The 17876-nt window shown below is 39.3% G+C and overlaps 1 protein-coding gene across 8 annotated transcripts in view; it reads right to left on the bottom strand.

Annotated features, from left to right (window-relative positions):
- The window catches only part of VPS13C (vacuolar protein sorting 13 homolog C), a 213820-nt gene that overhangs the window by 148791 nt on the left and 47153 nt on the right, over positions 1–17876 (bottom strand). For 7 of the 8 annotated variants that reach the window (XM_065558347.1, XM_042853814.2, XM_005285023.5 and 4 more), the window contains 6 exons: positions 15007–15134; positions 12854–12960; positions 11203–11374; positions 10163–10225; positions 5133–5268; positions 4037–4131 (listed from right to left, as the gene is read on the bottom strand). In XM_065558347.1, coding sequence (XP_065414419.1) covers positions 4037–4131; positions 5133–5268; positions 10163–10225; positions 11203–11374; positions 12854–12960; positions 15007–15134 — 701 coding nt within the window. Of the gene's footprint in view, positions 1–1375; positions 1457–4036; positions 4132–5132; positions 5269–10162; positions 10226–11202; positions 11375–12853; positions 12961–15006; positions 15135–17876 lie in introns of those variants that run through there. The other variant, XM_065558348.1, reaches the window with a different exon arrangement.

Here is a 17876-nt window from a genome sequence, read left to right on the forward strand (position 1 = left end):
TAACTTTGATTCATGATTTGAATAATTTACACATATGTATGTCAGTCTCAGTAGCAAGAAAGATTATGTAAATCAAAGTTACTGGATTACTTCCTGGGACCTATGTTTGAATGCATCCACATAACAATCGGAGAACACTTTTCCTTTTTGAGAACAATAGGAAATGATTTCTCTTTATCTGAAACAAAAAAAAGTAGGATTGGAACGTTCCTTGCCATATAAACATGGAAAAGAAACAGTTATGTAACCTGTACATTCTTCTGCGTACATGACTAGCAGCCCTAACCTAAGGAACAGGACTACCAGTGTGGAGAGAGAAATCAAGAGGGTAGCAATGTACATGGAGTATACTGACAGAGTACTGCTACCACCAAAGATTCCCTCATTCAATAATAAATGTTTTTCCCTGTGTGAAAGACTCTTCTACAGAATGGGAGGTTCTTCAAGATGTGTGGTCCCTACCTATATTCCACTGAGGGTAATGTGCATGCTTCATGCCCCTGGAGCTAGAGCTTTTGAAAATAGTGTCCGTCGGTCTGCACATGCACCCTTGCACTGCCACTTGGTTTCACCCGAGGCAATAAAGGGCAGGGCAGACCAATCACGTCTCCAGTTCCTTCTCCACCGTAGACGTCTCAGATCCACAGCAGAGGGGAAGGGGTGTGTGTCTGGAATACATATAGGAACCAAACATCTCGAAGAACCTCCAGTAACTGGTAAGTAACTTCCCCTTCTTCTTCGAGTGATGGTCCCTATTGTATTCCACTGAGGTGATTGACAAGCAGTACCTATATAGGAGGGTGCGAGGAGGATGACAGAACCACAGAATGAAGGACCGCCGTACCAAACGAAGCATCCTTTGCCAAATCATGCACCAAAGCATAATGAGAAGAGAAGGAATACACCGAGCTCCATGTGGCCGCTTTACCAATGTCCAAGAGGGGCATGTCATGGAGTGCAGCGGTAGCTTATGCTTGTGCTCTTATGGAATGGGCTTGTATGCCAGCTGGTGGGGATCATCCTACTAGTTCATAGACTGTAATGCATCCTGAGACCCATTTTGAGATCCTCATGGTGGAAAATGTGCTGTCCCTTAATTATCTCTGCTATGGCCACAAAGAGTCCGGGAGATTTTCGGAATGGCTGTGTCCTTCAAAGCTTACAGAATCAATCTTGTAAAAGTACGAACATTTTCTTGTGATACTGCCCTGCAATTTTTTTTTGGTGGATGTGCCTTCACTTTCTACTCAGTAAGATGTTGCATACTTCATATAGTGAAGTAATCACTTCCAAGTTAATCTCTGCATGTTTATGTTTGCATTATGCACAATTTCCAATGGTATATTTTTGAACCCCTACTGGAGCATCAACAAACCTCTGAGAGGATCAACAGAGCAAGATGAAATGATCAGCAGTCAAATAGTTAACAGGGTTAAGAGTATTCAGGTTCCATCTTGAGGGTGAACACTTCATTGAGAAAAATAGAAGATTACTGTTTCAGGCTGCTTTCCATCTCTCATGAGCATTCTTTCACTTATGAGAAGTTACAACTCAGATTACAGTACTAAGATCTCTAGTCAAGTCTTCAGGACAAAAAAAGTCACATTCAAATAGATCACACTTGCTGAACTTCTGTATATCTACAATATCACAAATACATAAATGGCTAGTCCACTATGTGCCAAAGGGGTAGAGCTGCCAAGAACAATATTTTGTATATTTGAAGCTCTCTGATTTACTGTAAGGTTCTTATGTCAAGTAATATGCTGTAAATCAAAGTACAACAACATTTTCTTCAGCCCTCCAATTATTCTGGTGGCATTTGCTCTGATTTTTTCATTATTCTTTTTAAAAGAATGTGGACACCGGAACTCAACATAGTATTCCAGCATCCGTCTCACCAATCCCATATACCAAGGTAAAGTCACATCCATACTCATTACTTCCCTGTTTATATATCCAAGGATCCTACTAGCTTTTTGCCACAGCTCATGTTCAGTTGCTTGTCCACTACGACCCCTTAATCCTTTTCAGAGTTACATCTGCCCAGGATTCAACCCCACATTCTCTAAGTAGAACCTACATTCCTTGTTCCTAGATGTATAAGTGCATTTGGCTACATTCGAACACATTTTGTTTGAATGGGCCCATCTTATCCATCTGTACAACTGCCTCGTCCACATTATTTACTGCTCTGCCAATCTTTGTGATAACTACAAATTTTATCAGCAGTGATTTCCACTACAAATGGCCCTATTCAATAATGATTCCCCACTGACAACTGCTTTTTTAAAATCTGTCAGTTGACCAATTCTTAATTCATTTAATATGTGCTATATTGACAGCGTGTAAGTCTATTAAATAATTAGCACATTGTTTGGTAATAAGACAGATGACTTGCATAAGTTTAAGTACATTACATCTATGCAGTTAACTTTATCAACCAAACTGGTAGTCTCAAACATTTAAATGAAGTTGGATTAGAACTCTCTTCCATAAAAATCATACTGACTAGCATTACTTATATTCCTATGTTTTAATTGTTTATAACCGCATCCCAAATCAGCTTTTCTATTATTTTGGCCAGGACTGATGTCAGGCTAGTCAGTCCACAGTTAGCTGGGTCATACAGTTTGTAATTTTTTGAATATTGGCACAAAATTAGCACTCTTCCAGTCTTCTGGAATTTCCTAGGTATTCTAAGATCTATTAAAAAAATTCATGTCAGCAGGACCGAGATCTCCGCCAACTCTTTTAGGACCCTTTAGTGCAAGTTACCTGGGCTTGCGGATTTAAAAAGGTTCATCTCTAGCAGATGTTTTATGATTCTAGTACATTATCCTGCTTCTTTCCAAATACAGAACAAAAATATTTATTGAAACTTCGGCCTTTTTGTATCATTAATTTTACTGTTTCTATCTAGTAATGAGTCTATACTACTGTTAGGATTTCTTCTGTTCCTAATATATTTAAATTCCTCATTGTCCTTTGCCCTACAAGCCATGGATTTCTCCCTGAGGTCTTTAGCTTCCCTTATCAACTTTCTACACTTCATAACTTCTAACTTATTCTCATTACTATCTATTTCCTCTTTTTTCCATTTTTTGTGCATTGCTTTTTAATTTCTAATTGCTGTCTGTACTTCACCAGTAAACCAGGACAGGTTTTAGCCTAAGCTGTCCTCTTTCTTACCTGGAGTAATTATGGCTTTTTGGCCATGTGAGCTTCTTGTGCACATAACTAGCTGGAGTGGCAGACTTGGGGATTTCTTAGCAATCCAATAGCTTATTGCTGTTTGTTTCTATTGTGGTCATGGAAACAGCACCTTGTGCATATATTTTTTTAACCCAACAAAATTACACAGTGAATATACACCTGACTCATATAATCAATTTCTCATCCTAACACGAACAACCCTGCCAAGCTCTGAATATTGGTTAGCCGTTGACCCAAGACATCAACAATACTATACTGACATTTGACCTAAATACATATTTATTTCACTTAATTACCATAGGATTCTAAGTTTAACACAAATTTAAGTTCTTCCCTCCAACACTCAGCAAGAGAGATGCTGAAGAGGTCAAACTATTTTTAGTTTTTTTGTTTGTTGGAATTTGTTTTGTTTTCCCCATTTACAGCAAACTTTTTATTTTTCCTCTTTTTTAAGCAGCAAGTTTATCTTTCAGTTCATTCTGCTCCCATTACCCATTTCCACATAATTTTGGGAATAAAGATCACACATGAATGATTTTGACATCTTGATAGTAACATCAAGCGACTGATTTGTCTGGATGCATTTGACTGTTGGACACCAAAATCTCAACAAGCCCAGATGTTTATACAGCCCAATATAATGATCTTTTAGTCTACAGATTGTGAATATGAACTCACAGTGAATATATATTTGGCAGATCAGTATCAATGAACGATTGGCACTCAAAATATAGTCATTCCTAACATCACTCCTGTATTACTGATGTATACCAGGACAACAAAGTTTTTGTTTTTCTTTCATTAAAAATATTCAGTTTACCTTCTTAGGTAAAGTCAAGTTGTGAGAGCTGTCACTATACCCAATAGCAGTAAAGAGCTTAGCCTTTTCTTCTGGGGTCATGAGGTCATCAATGGCTTTAAAAAAAAAAATTTCAAATTCACATTAGTACCCATAAGTGGTACAGGAAAAACATAATTTAATTAATATACGTTAACACCACATGCTGCCAGGGCACTTAATTTAATTTCTGCTTTGAAGTATTTCTCAAAAAGATAATAAATTATGCAATGTGACTCATATTCCCCTACCACAGGCTAGTAAGTGATATATACCTACATAGTGTAAGCTCGCCAAAATTACTTGCATCACAGTGGCACAGTGAAGCCCCTGCTGTGATCAAGACCCCATTGTGCTAGGCACCATGCAATACCGTAAGACAGTGTTTCCCAAACTTGGGACGCCGCTTGTGTAGGGAAAGCCTCTGGCGGGCCGGGCCAGTTTGTTTACCTACCCCGTCGGCAGGTTCGGCTGATCGCGGCTCCCACTGGCCACGGTTTGCTGCTCCAGGCCAATGGGAGCTGCTGGAAGTGGCGTGGGCCGAGAGATTTACTGGCCGCCACATCCAGCAGCTCCCATTGGCCAGGAGCAGCGAACCGTGGCCAGTGGGAGCCGCGATCGGCCAAACCTGCGGACGCGGCAGGTAAACAAACTGGCCCGGCCTGCCAGGGGCTTTCCTTATACAAGCGGCGTCCCAAGTTTGGGAAACACTGCCCTAAGAATTCCTGGCCCAAACAGCCAACTGTCACTAGAGGAACTTGCTAGTGAATACTTGCCTTTTACAACTATCATAAATAACTCAGTATTTTTTTCTTTATAATGCACTTCTGAAATTTTCATACATCATTTACAAGATGCCACAGCTTATTTGCTGACATATTTTATTACTGTGTTTTCACTGAATTACTACTAGCTATTCAGTGATATAACAGCAGAGACCCAAAATTAAAAACAAGAAAACAGTGCACTCCATTTTCCTATACCCAAGGACAGACAGTCACCTACCCACAAGTGAATTAAATATTAGTACTATTTGTTAAGCTTCATGTGAGAATGACCTATTTAAATTCAAACCTACTTTCAGGAACTGTTGATTCTTCATCTTCCTTTTTTCTAGATTCCTTCTTACCCCAGAACCCACTAAACCATCCTCCACCTTTCTTCTCTCCATCAGCAGATTTCTTCCTCAGCAATTTCTGCCCTGATCTTATCACCTACAAACCAAAGATAATTAGTTAAATTAACATAAATGTTAGAACCATTGCGTATTAACTTTTGTATTCCCAGAAAAAAAACAATGGATACATCAAATGATGTACAGGCATTTTCAGTAATGAGAAAGATCAGAGACTAAGTCCCAGCATAAGATGGAAGCGTCAATTACATTAGTCTCCGTATTTTAAAGGGGAAAAAATGCTTCATTGCTTAACATGACATTTATTCTGTGTTGTGCCCTTTATCTACTTGTAATCCATTGCTCCAAAGAGGTTCCAATCTAATTGCAAACAAATCAAGCGAGATCTACAAACAAAACTAAAGCAAGGGAGATAAAGGAACGGAAGGACAACTTCTGGCCCTAACATCTATATACTGTTAATATAGTTTAGAGACTTTTTCAGGTTTGCTATAAATCCATCGTGATAGTTCTACCATTTTAATTTATTTTATTCATATTTCCACTTTTAGGTTGTAAGCAGTGTGACAGGGTCAGGCCAGATGGCTACAGGAGAGTGATCCTTTTGAGTACCAGGACATGGGCGAGCACTAGCTCGCCCACTGCTGAAAGCCCCTCCTCCAGCCTAGGGAGGGGCTACTAAACCCAGAACCCAACTGAGTTCGGGAGACAACAAAGGCAACAACAGGAAAAGGCGTGGGGGTCAAAGGGCCAAAACTAAGGAACCGGAAGGGGACACCGAGCAGAGAACCCCAGACAGCACCCACTGCTCCTCAAAAACATCGAGAGAGCCAGCGAGAGGAACTCTGCCCAGATATGCGAATGGATGAAAGAACGAAAAACGGCTCCACGGTCACAGCCCCCGCCCCCGCCAACCTCCTCTCCCTGGTGTTACGAATGGCCACCTGGGCCATGGCTAGGAGAAGGTTAAGGAGATGGTCCCGTGACTTCCTGAGGCCTCAGATCTGGTGTGCATAAAGAAATAAGTGCGGGGAAAAGTGCAGCCAGAACCTCAATAAGAGGTTCTGAAGGAGCCGGAAGAGGGGCTATAGGAGAGTGATAGACGGTAGATATATTAGCCCCAGATTAAGCAGGTCCCTTTTCCCTGAGTAAGATAATGGACTGTTCCAGAACAATCAGGAAGTTGCTGGAACCAATTAAGGCAGGCTAATTAGGACACCTGGAGCCAATTAAGAAGCTACCAGAATCAATTAAGACAGGCAGGCTAATCAGGGGACCTGGTTTTAAAAAGGACCTCACTTCAGTAGTGAGGCGCGTGTGAGGAGCTGAGAGCAAGAGGCACAAGAAGCTGAGAGTGAGTAGGCGTACTGCTGAAGGACTGCGAAGTACAAGCATTACCAGACATCAGGAGGAAGATCCTGTGGTGAGGACAAAGAAGGTGTTGGGAGGAGGCCATGGGGAAGTAGCCCAGGGAGTTGTAGCTATCACGCAGCTGTTACAAGAGACACTGTAGACAGTTGCAATCCACAGGGCCATGGGCTGGAACCTGGAGTAGAGGGCGGGCCCGGGTTCCCCCCATCTGCCTCAACTCCCTATTTAAGACAAGAGATGGGGACCTGGACTGTGGGTCCCACCAGAGGGAAGGTCGCTGGCCTATCCCCCAACCCACTAGGTGGGTCAGCAGAGACTGCGGGGATTGTTCTCCTCCCTTTCCCCATGCTGGCCAATGATGAGGTTAGCCAAGTGAACAACAGGTTTGTGCCACTAACAAAAGGAGCCAAACTGAGGACTGCTGTGAACCTCTAAGGTGAGCAAATCCGCCAGAAAGCGCAGAACCCACCAAGGCAGAGGAGGAACTTTGTCACAGCAGTAAGACTCTATTACCTCAAATTTTAAGTAACTGTCCCTAGCCCAAAGAACTTGCAATTTAAAGTTATGTCTTACATTAGTTCTTCAGCTACCTTTAGCATAAATGCTTGGCAAATTTAAACTACATCAATGGTTTCCTCTCATTATAGCACTATAAACACATAGGCTATGTTTAGTTTATCTGAGGACTCATAGCAGACTTAGGCTTGGTCTACACTAAACCCCCAAATCGAACTAAGGTACGCAACTTCAGCTACGTGAATAACGTAGCTGAAGTCGACGTACCTTAGTTCGAACTTACCGCCGTCCAGACCCGGCAGGCAGGCTCCCCCGTCGACTCTGCGTACTCCTCGCGGCGAGCAGGATTACCGGAGTCGACAGGGAGCACTTCTGAGTTCGATTTATCGCGTCCAGACAAGACGCGATAAATCGAACCCAGAAGTTCGATTGCCTGCCGCCGAACCAGCGTGGTAAGTATAGACAAGCCCTAAAAGATAGAAAAGACTTTGCAATAGGACAGTCAGCAAAGAAAAAAATACTTTGCCAGATTGCCAGACTTTTCTGCATCTTTCGAGATCAAGCCCTATAAACAAATGCATCATATCATGGAACAGAGAGGCGTGGTGTGGGTAACACATTATCCCTTGTTGAGCCCAAGACAACCTACATATGGCTCCAGTATAACTGATCCTGGAATACTACGTTCAATTCTGGGCACTGCGTTAAAAGAAAGATATTAAAAATTGGAACAATTACAACAAAGAGCAAAAAAACTGGAGAAAACGACATCATCTTTATTCACAGAGTACCTAAGTGCTCATCTTGCTACCGAGATGTGTAACTGATACGACTGGGGGCAGTGATGACACATGCACCACCAACCACCTCCCACCATTTTGGGTGGGAGAAAAGGAAAGCAGGGGGGAACTCTAGCTTGTGTTTATTTCCTCTCCCCTTCCTTCCCAGGGGGGCTATCGCTAATAGCATCTGAGCTCATCCCACCCACTCTGCTGCCACGGCATGTGTGGGCTCATGTCAGACTGACTGATTGTCTTACACCTTCACAGGCAGTGGGAGGAAGTAGGGATTGTTTCTGCCCAGCATTTCTTGGCTTGTTCCATAACAGGGTCCTAGCCTCCTCCTGGTGCTTATGAGATACAATCTATCAGGTGCTAGCACACATGGACCGGTGTTTACATCCTATATTAAGCCACCCCAAATGGGTAACACCAATTTAAAATTTCATTATTAAATACATTGTCTGTCTTTTTCAGGATCACATGGAAAAGCTACACCTATAGATATCTCAGTATGTGGGCACAGTATTTTTCATTGGGCACAAAAAAGGTGTCTGGCAAACATGGGGACTCCATTCGGACTTTTCCAATTAAGTTCCCTACCTGAGATGGCAGGGAAGGAGAAAAATGCTGTGGCACCTGCTGGCCCCACTCATCTACCCTAGGCAGGCTGTGCTTATCCTTCACAGGTGATCATAATTCATTCATTATTTTGATTTAAGCACAGCAAAAGGTATTAGTCTGATCATTATGTTAAAGAGAGATGTCAGCCAGATTTCAGCCCTTTCCCCTTGTGTTACCCGGGTCTGGTCGAAAAACCTTCCAAAACTGGGTTGGCAAGGAATCGCCAGACCAGCAATAATGAACCAGGCAAGAGGTGAACTGGGAAACGAGTAAGTATATTACCACAATGAGGGGTGCAATGATCTCCCATTGAAGAATTAAGTATACTTCTCCTGAGCGGTTTAGGGAGGACGTGGTACAGATATTTTCTTGGTTGACCTAATACAGATTCCTTTCTAGCTGCTCATCAGTGCGAGAGTAGACATAAACTAATTGCTGTCGTCCCCTGTGGTGGGTTCCAGTGCAATGGATGGGTTGAGAAAGGATAAGATGTGAAAACCCCGTAAACCAATGGGCTGCTTGGGCATGGGGCCTATGCATGACATTGCACGGTGAGGAGATATGCCTCCAAGTCTTGCGGAGTATAGGATTTCCTTCCTCTCTCCTCTCCTACATCCAACATGGATGAAGGGAATAGATTGAGACTCTGGCTTCATGCCAGGATCTCCAACTAGGCCAGTGGATATACAGAGGGCACTGCCTACATATATATACACTCAGGTTTGTAGAACACAAGGTTAGTGGTGCTCAGTTAAATTCTGCACTGTAGCAGGCCTGCCAAGTAGTGGTTCCTTGCTGTTTAATAGCTTAATAAGTTGTGATCACTGCATTTAACCATACTCTTGTGTGTCTCTCATTGCTTCCATCTCTGCCTCAGAAGGCATAAGCTTGGCTAGCTGATAAAGAGAAGTGATCTAGCAGTCACATATTTGGGGAATATAACATCAAGGATGGAGATCAAGTATTTAGGAGGTCATGCAGGAATATAAGTAGTCCTGTAATGGAATAAAGAAAGGGGAATACTTAGGTGTATTATCAGGAAAAAATGACAGCACGGTGTATCATACTATGGGATACTATGCCAGCAGAAGTATTAGAAGTCTCAATGCTTCATACAAATTTAAGACTGAACAACAAACTAGGAAAATATATTATAATTCTTGCTTTTTGCTGGACAGTTTAATATAAGAGCTCCTCTCCATCTACCTTCTATGCTTCTTTAACGTAGGTAAGGGGGGAGGGATAGCTCAGTGGTTTGAGCATTGGCCTGCTAAACCCTGCAGGGTTGTGAGTTCAATCCTTGAGGGGGCCATTTAGGGATCGGGGGCAAAAATCTGTCTGGGGATTGGTCCTGCTTTGAGCAGGGGGTTGGACTAGATGACCTCCTGAGGTCTCTTCCAACCCTGATATTCTATGACTACAGCAGTGAAACACAGATTGTGGAATCTCCATCTCTGGAGATATTTAAGAGTAGGTTAGATAAATGTCTATCAGGGATGGTCTAGACAGTATTTGGTCCTGCCATGAGGGCAGGGGCCTGGACTCGATGACCTCTCGAGGTCCCTTCCAGTCCTAGAATCTATTAATCTTTCCTGAAGGTTAGAAAATATCCACAAGCCATGCCTTAACTTCATATACATAAATATCTGCTACTAAACATTAGAAACTGGTTTATTTTGTTACCTCAACTTGTGCTTGCTGTCTTACTAAAATGATGTTGAAAACGTCCAGTGCTCTTTCTAGATCCTGTTAAACAAAGGAAATAAATACCCTGTTTAGTGCAAGATGAATTAACTTACGGCCTCTTAAAAAAATTGTTGCAGTAATCCATTCCACAAATCCACTTCCACAAATCCACTTCCACAAATCCATTTAAGTCTCCTTTCTAGCCTCTGCCTTTTAGAATTCATCTCTCTACAATAGGTCACTGGAAGGTGTAGATAGAATATTTAATAAACCAGTTTTCCAGTTCAATAAATGTTGGGAGTGCATTTCATCTATAATTCAGGAAGTTGAACATAACTGAAGTTCACAAATCCTTTTTAATAGTGCCCACATATTAACAATAATATGGAGGTTTTCTGATATTTTGGAGCCGAACACTGAAATATACTCATACAGAATTGCAGTATGGAAAGCAACCAGCCGTCAACTTTATCTTACTAAGTTTAAAGAATTAATTATCTTAGCTTTCTTTTCCCATGTATGTTTTAACAAAAAGTCAAGAATTGCAATGATGGGGGGAAAAAGTAATAGCGATTAGAATTTCATCCTCCCTCAGGTTTTAAGCTCTATTTCTGAAATATTCAAAAAAGTGACACTATCCAAATGGCTAATGTGCTATTTGAACACCAAATTGTGAAAATTAATATTTTATTTTGGTACATTTCACAAATTCATTTATTATTCCTGACTTTACACTTAACACACATTTTACATTGAAGAATCAGGCTCTCCTTCTCCCTAGATAAAAGGTTGATCGTTATTTTAAAACATTTTTGTTTTAAAAAACATAGCAGAAGTAAAGAATACTACTCCAGATTTTCCCTTAGTTTTAGTCAAGTGTGAATATTAAGCAAGGTTTTTCTATGAGAGAGAAATGAATTTAACATATTGGTTGGCAAGAGGAATGTTACAAAAAATACACTAAAATATTCATGTACTAAAATATTCATTAAGACGTACTCCACTGTCAAATATACCACCATATTAATAGCAAGTACCTGAATTTGTCGTTGTGTTTCTTCTGATAGTTTGCTCTGTGTTAGTTTGTTCTTGTACATATTTTTGTAACTCTTCAAAAGCTGCCTATGATGTTTCATGTTGCTCCATGACCACACGCGAGTGCATCTTCTGATATGAATGTCAAGAATGCTGTTAGCTGCATATTTCCACCTGTAGGAATGTCATTTGCATTAATTATTTCTGGCTGCATTTTATGATTTACAACTTAAAATTTAATTGTGGGGGGAAAAAACCAGTAAATCAAGGTTTGATTATTTTGTTCATAGTATCTGAACAAGTTGCAACTCTAGGAGTTACACTAGAAGATGAGTTGTTCCAGTTATTGTTTAATTTAATAAATTAAATTTGAAACCAATGTCTGATTTTCACAAGTGTTGAACACAAGCATTCCAACTCACCTCATCTTTAGTTACCAGGCTATAAGCTTTAACTATATTTTCACTCTGAATAGGGTAAAGCTGAAGCTGGCGATACAGTCCAACATTAAGTTGGATGGAAAAAGAACTGCTATTGTACTCGATCTATGTTACAAACAGCAAATCACATCACAAATTATTCATGTTCAGTGGTCTCATCCAAGGACCAACTGCAAATTAACCTATTTGACTCCAGCAACACAGAACTTGGCACAATAGGCAAACTGCTCAAAATAAAATGGGCTGGAAGAACATTTTGCATGTTTTGACTGAAATGCACTAGCTTACCCATTTAGAATAGCTTGCAGAAAGCTACTGGCTATGGCATTCTATATCAATTGCTTCTGCCTCTTCCTTAATAACTTGAATGAGCTCATCTATTAAACATTCTAAGGAAGACCCCACAAGTTGCTATAGCAAGTTCCCACATTTTTCTGTTTAACTTCCAGTTAGAACATGGAGTTCACTTATTAACCATTTCTCCATTTGGAGTTCAGAATATCACTATTTTGCCAGTAGCTCAAAGGAAGTTCTACAGAAGAGAATGGGTAAGCTTATTCACCTGTAAGTCTTCAAGAAGCACTGAAATACAACTCTTAGGAACCCAAGTTCCATTATTAAACAAATAGTGAATGATGTACAGAAGAAAGGTGTTTAATTCCTCTGAACATACCCTGTTACTTCCAGAATTAAATTTGGCATTTTTTAAGTTGGGGGGGGGGGGAGAAGCAGGGAGGGCTTATGTGACCAAAGGCCACCCTACCTTGATTGGTCCTTTAGAATATGTGCTAACTACTGATGCTAAACCATCTGTTCCACCTTGCATTTAGCTGTGATGCTCAAAGTACCTTTCCCAGTCCTGAAGAAGAGCTCTGTATGGCTCAAAAGCTTGTCTCTCTCACCAACAGGTGTTGGTCCAATAAAAGATATTAGCTCATCCACCTTGTCTCTGCTTATTTAAATACAGTTTTCCGTACGGGCATTACTTTAGAAGTGAGAACTTAACATTGGACAAGTAGTACCTAGACCATCTCATCAATTTTTAAAGCATATTAATAACAAAGTAAAATCAAGAGGGTAACAAATCCTTATCCTTAAGAGAAAGCATGAATAGTGGTCATGGCCCATATGAAAGCTTCCAGCATTTATTACTCAGGATATGCAATACAAATCCTGATAGTTTAATGCATTTCTGTAAGGCTGTACAACTTACCACTGTTTGGCATTTTTATGTAGAGGTACATCTGGTCTGTATTTTCTGTACGGTGCATTTCGAACCATGTAATCTATGGACTCCAGAAGGTCAATCATACTGAGGTACTACACATATGAAACAAAACATTATTTCTTACCACCACAGGTTTACAAAGTTTAATTACATGCAAAGATCGGGTTATACTTAGAGCTATTTAATGGTCTTCAGTCTTTCCTGAAATATACAGAAATGCATGCTCTGGGGGTAATAAAGTATAGAGCTGCATGCATGACACACAATATAAACTTTTGGTTGCGTAAATGACAACCAAAAGGCACAATTTGTATTTCAGTTAGTGTGCTCATCTTCCTGTGGTAGACTTCTCAAATTGGTTTCTTTCCCTCACTTCCACTCTGTGTGTTCCCCACAATGCACTATCCTATGTGTCTCAGTTGTATTACTGGAACCCACATAGAGATTTATTGGATTTCCCATGCTGTTTCTGTAATACAGCCAGTATGCCACAAGATTACACTCTTGGTTTAGACCTAGGGTGACCAGATGACATGAACAAAATATCGGGACACATGGGGGGGGGGGCAGGTCCGGAGCGCTGCTGAAGCAAAAAAAAAAAAAAGCCGAGCCAGAGCGCCGTCAAAGCAAGACAAACAACTGAATTTTATCAGACGTCTGGTCACCTGATTAGACCAGACCTGAAAAACATTAGTCTAAACACAAAAGTTTAACCAAGTTCTAAGCAGCTGAAAAGGACTATAAAACTGAAAAACGTATACAGCTTTTAATTTGTTGCAGTGCAGTCATGCAGCAGCCCCAAAATCATAGCTGTGAAGAATCCCATGTTATCAAGCCCAACTTCCTACACCAGGTACTAGCTATTCTCTACACTAATCTCTTGTTTAATGTTTCTTGGAAAAGCTTCAAAAGCCTCAGGTGCAGTGGTTTCCATGAACATCATTTATAATTTCACTGATATTCATTTACCTCAACTTCACTTTAATTTGCATGGGTTATTTAAAAAAAATACACGTTGACCAATTTAAAATAAATTGCCCACCACTAAAATTTTACATTTTTGCTGTATTTTGATTGAAATGTCCATTCTATTTGCTTAAACTTTGTAAGTTTCTTCAAGTTTTACATATACCTCTCAAACTTACAGAACATTATTGTCCGAGTCTATTTTATACTGTAATTAGCATCTTCCTAGTGAGGTGCTTACATTTCTACAAAACATTCAAAGCGAGGACTTAAAAAAAAGACATGCAATTTAGTTCTGTAACTTTAAATATGACTGTGTGTGGCTCTTCTGCGTGGTTCTCTCCTGAACATACTCAATCACTTTCAATACTTCCAATACATAGTCCTCTCTTGGCTGCATAAAGCCATTCCTACTTGTTTAGATTGCATTATGCCAAGTCACGCGACTACCAGGCTCTTATTTGCATCGTCTCTGATGCAGAAACTAGGTCCTATGGGAACACTGAGCACTACCACATGCCTTTATACAGATCATCATAACGCTGATTATCTACCAGAAATGAATATTGTTTAACATTATGGAAAATTTAAGGTTTAATAGGCACATGTGGATGCTTGACAGAAAATGTACAACATTAGCACGAAGGAAATTCAATTAGATTAAGATCAAGTTATACATTAGCATGAAGTTTTCATATACTAAACAAAAGCCCGTATCTGAAAATGGTAAAAATCAGAAAGATAAACTAGGAGACACTGTGACTTGGATTGAAAAAGTTATTGCTTGCCTTATCCAAAATATGAGCAAAATGCTCAGCATGCATAACCCTGATTCATTGTGCTAAATTTAGGTTTATGTGGGGCAAAGGCAAACAATATAATAGCCCTGCAGGAAAAACACCTCAAATAGGTGGGAAACATGCCAATGTACAAGTGTTCAACATAGATCGGCTGGGATCTTACTCACAGTCAACCCACAGTGAAAGTATCATGAGCCAACACCAGGCAATGCCTGTTACAACACAGACAAAAATAAGCTGCCACACTTTCCCAGGGTTACCATTAGGTAGTTTAGACTTGTGTGCAATTAAACTAACAAACCTGTCTGGTTGAATATATATAGGCAATGTCATAATCCTTAAATAGAGAATAAAAATAGCCAGATAACTTACCTGTGGCTTAGTTAGTTCAATGGCGATATTCTGTACTTCTATATTCCAATCAAGCTTTGGAGTTTTTAATTCAGTTTCTGCATGCGGGTTGATGTAGAGTTTTGCAGAGGCTGATACTGGCCTAAAAACTTCAAGATACAAAACATGTATAACACTATGGTTCTGATGGGCCCAAAATTAGTAAAACTTAGTAAAGGAAACCACTACTACACAAATTCTGCCACTGGTGATGTTCTGAAGCATTCTGTGATATAACGTAATCAACAGGGCACAATATGATGTAGTAGATCTGTTTATGACTCTCAGTTTGAACCTAAATCAATTATTACATTTTATATTTACAGAAAAACGTCAATGCAATATTTATGCCAAAATGGCAAGAGCAAAAGTTCTACCGGGTGATGCTCAGCTTAATTAAACATTTCATAAATTGTTAATCTTGCATTACCTATAAAACTAGTAGGTCAACATTTCAGATAAATATTATTTAAGTTGACTGTGCCCCTTCAAAACTATCACAATGATGACAACAAAATGATTATTTTTATTTTCAATCAGCTGCAGTAAAAATGTGCTCTTAGGAAGCTAGGAGCATTAAAGCTACACATTATGGCAGATGCTTCTGTGATGGACAAATCAACTATACGAGGAGTCCATAAAAAAAAATGAGGACTGCAGTACTGGTTACCAGGAAGGAACCTCTAGTCTACAGCATGTCTGGAGAAAAAGACCAAAAATACTCCATCAAACCTAGTTTTCGCAACACAGATTAGAATTTAGAAGGAAAAGTGATAATTTCACACTTAAGGAATACACTGTTGTAGATGAACAAGTGTTTTTAAACCCAACTAAGCAAATTTGGGGTGCAAGAGGAGAAAACAAAGATGGATTCATTCCGCAGTACTGTCTGTAATGGATTTATAGAGTTACTTAAATTATCTGAAGCCCACACTGCTCTTTATGATCCCCTTAAAGAACACTAAAGGGATTCATTACAAGGACAATAGCCACAACATAATACACCATTTACTATGTTAATATAAGAAAAATTAAAAATGTTTATTTGGTTAATTTCTAGAACCTTTGTACAGTCTCGCTCTGAGGACATCTGACTAAGATGGCTTGTTACATACATTTGAATGGTTTTATATAATTGCATTTTTTATTGTTTAAAACTGAAAAGTTTACTGTGATTATCACATCCACAACCCAGGTAATTTGGCTCAGCATCTCTCTTTTGAAGATATTCTATCAGCAAATTCATGACCTGTCCTTTTTCTAATATTTTTAAGACCCCCACTACCTTACTATTTCAGCATTAACACTTTACACAAAGCAGAAGTCCATGCTTAAATGGCATAATAATGTCTTAAATCCATGTCTAATTACTCATATTATAAAACTCTACTAATGACTATATACATTTAAAAGATTGGCTTTAATAAAGCTTACTCTTCAAGGGGGAAGAATGGCATGTGTGCCTCTTTTTGCTTCAGCATAATGTATAGACAAGGTATGTATTTATTTTAAAGGTTTATGTTTTGTTTAAATTTCAGGTAGGATGGATACAAATCAATGATTTTTTTAAATAAAAAAAAATCAGATTTTTTTAATTTAAATCGAATTTTTTTGATAAAATGCTTTTTGAGGAAAAAACTTCTCTAAAGATAGTTTTTATTAAGATATATTATAGCTCAAAAAGATATCTCATCATGGAATAGGGATTATAAATTCTAATTCTATAGTATGACAATATATTCACGTAATGTTTAAGAAAAGTTTTGCATACAGTTCCAATAGTTCATGGATTAGGGACCCAATCTTATGGAGTTCCAGGAGCTTCTGTATAGATTATTTAGGTTAATCTTTCTATCTACCCAATGGGACTCAGTGCTCAGTTTAGAAGATACCATCAGAGATGTTTAGTATTGCAGTTCTCAAACTGTGGCTTTGTGTCTCCAGTGATAACATTCTTGTTAACAGCAAACATGTTTTAAATAAATAAATAAATAAATAGAGGTGAGAAATAACTGACCTGAACCCTATTGTCCCTCTGCAAATGTGTGTACACTGAGTCAATCCCTTATCTCTCTCTAAAAGTGCAAAGTTTCAAAAAAATTCAGTGACTAGAAGATTGTTGGGGGCAGAATAGATCTGGACAAGGAGAAGAAGTCTGGATTAAAATGTGAGAAGGGAGGGAGAGGCAGTAGAAACAAAAGTGAAACTGTTTTAGCAGCATATTCCAGAAGTCTTGAGGTCTGAGTGTAGCCTTCATTGATTTGAGATCTACCATACCATTCTCTCACTAGAAGGGAAAACCTATAATGGCAGCAGGCCGTAAAAGAGACCCAGTTTGGGAATATTTTAATGACGTTCCTCTAACTGTGGATAAGACAAGCATGTGTGCAAAATGCAAACAGTGCAACAAAGAAATGCAAGGACTGCCCAGATGAAACATGATGAGAAGTTTTCCCTCTCAGGAGGAAGCTGCATTGAAGATGATGAAAGGAACATGTCTTAACATGCAGGATCTTCAGATTGGTAAACTTTTTTATTTCATACTTCTTTCTTAAGGGCTGCCTGTCTTCCTTCTGGACTATTCTTGAATTCTCATGTTTGAGCAAAAAATATAGTCATTACTCTATGATACTATCATTTTAGATGCAGTCGTGATAAAAAAAGTATAGCTAAAGTAGGCAAATCTTCCTCTTACAATTTCACCTCTAAAGTAGTACTGAGTGTCAGTGAATGCAATGAGTAATACTAAATGAGCAGTATGGTAATAAACATTAAATAACTGCATTGACTTATTTTGTTTAGGAATATACAGGATTCTGAAGACTATCCACCTTCAAGATCACCATCATTTT

This window comes from Chrysemys picta, chromosome 10, assembly GCF_011386835.1.
Source record: "Chrysemys picta bellii isolate R12L10 chromosome 10, ASM1138683v2, whole genome shotgun sequence".
Classification (NCBI taxonomy): Eukaryota; Metazoa; Chordata; order Testudines; family Emydidae; genus Chrysemys; species Chrysemys picta.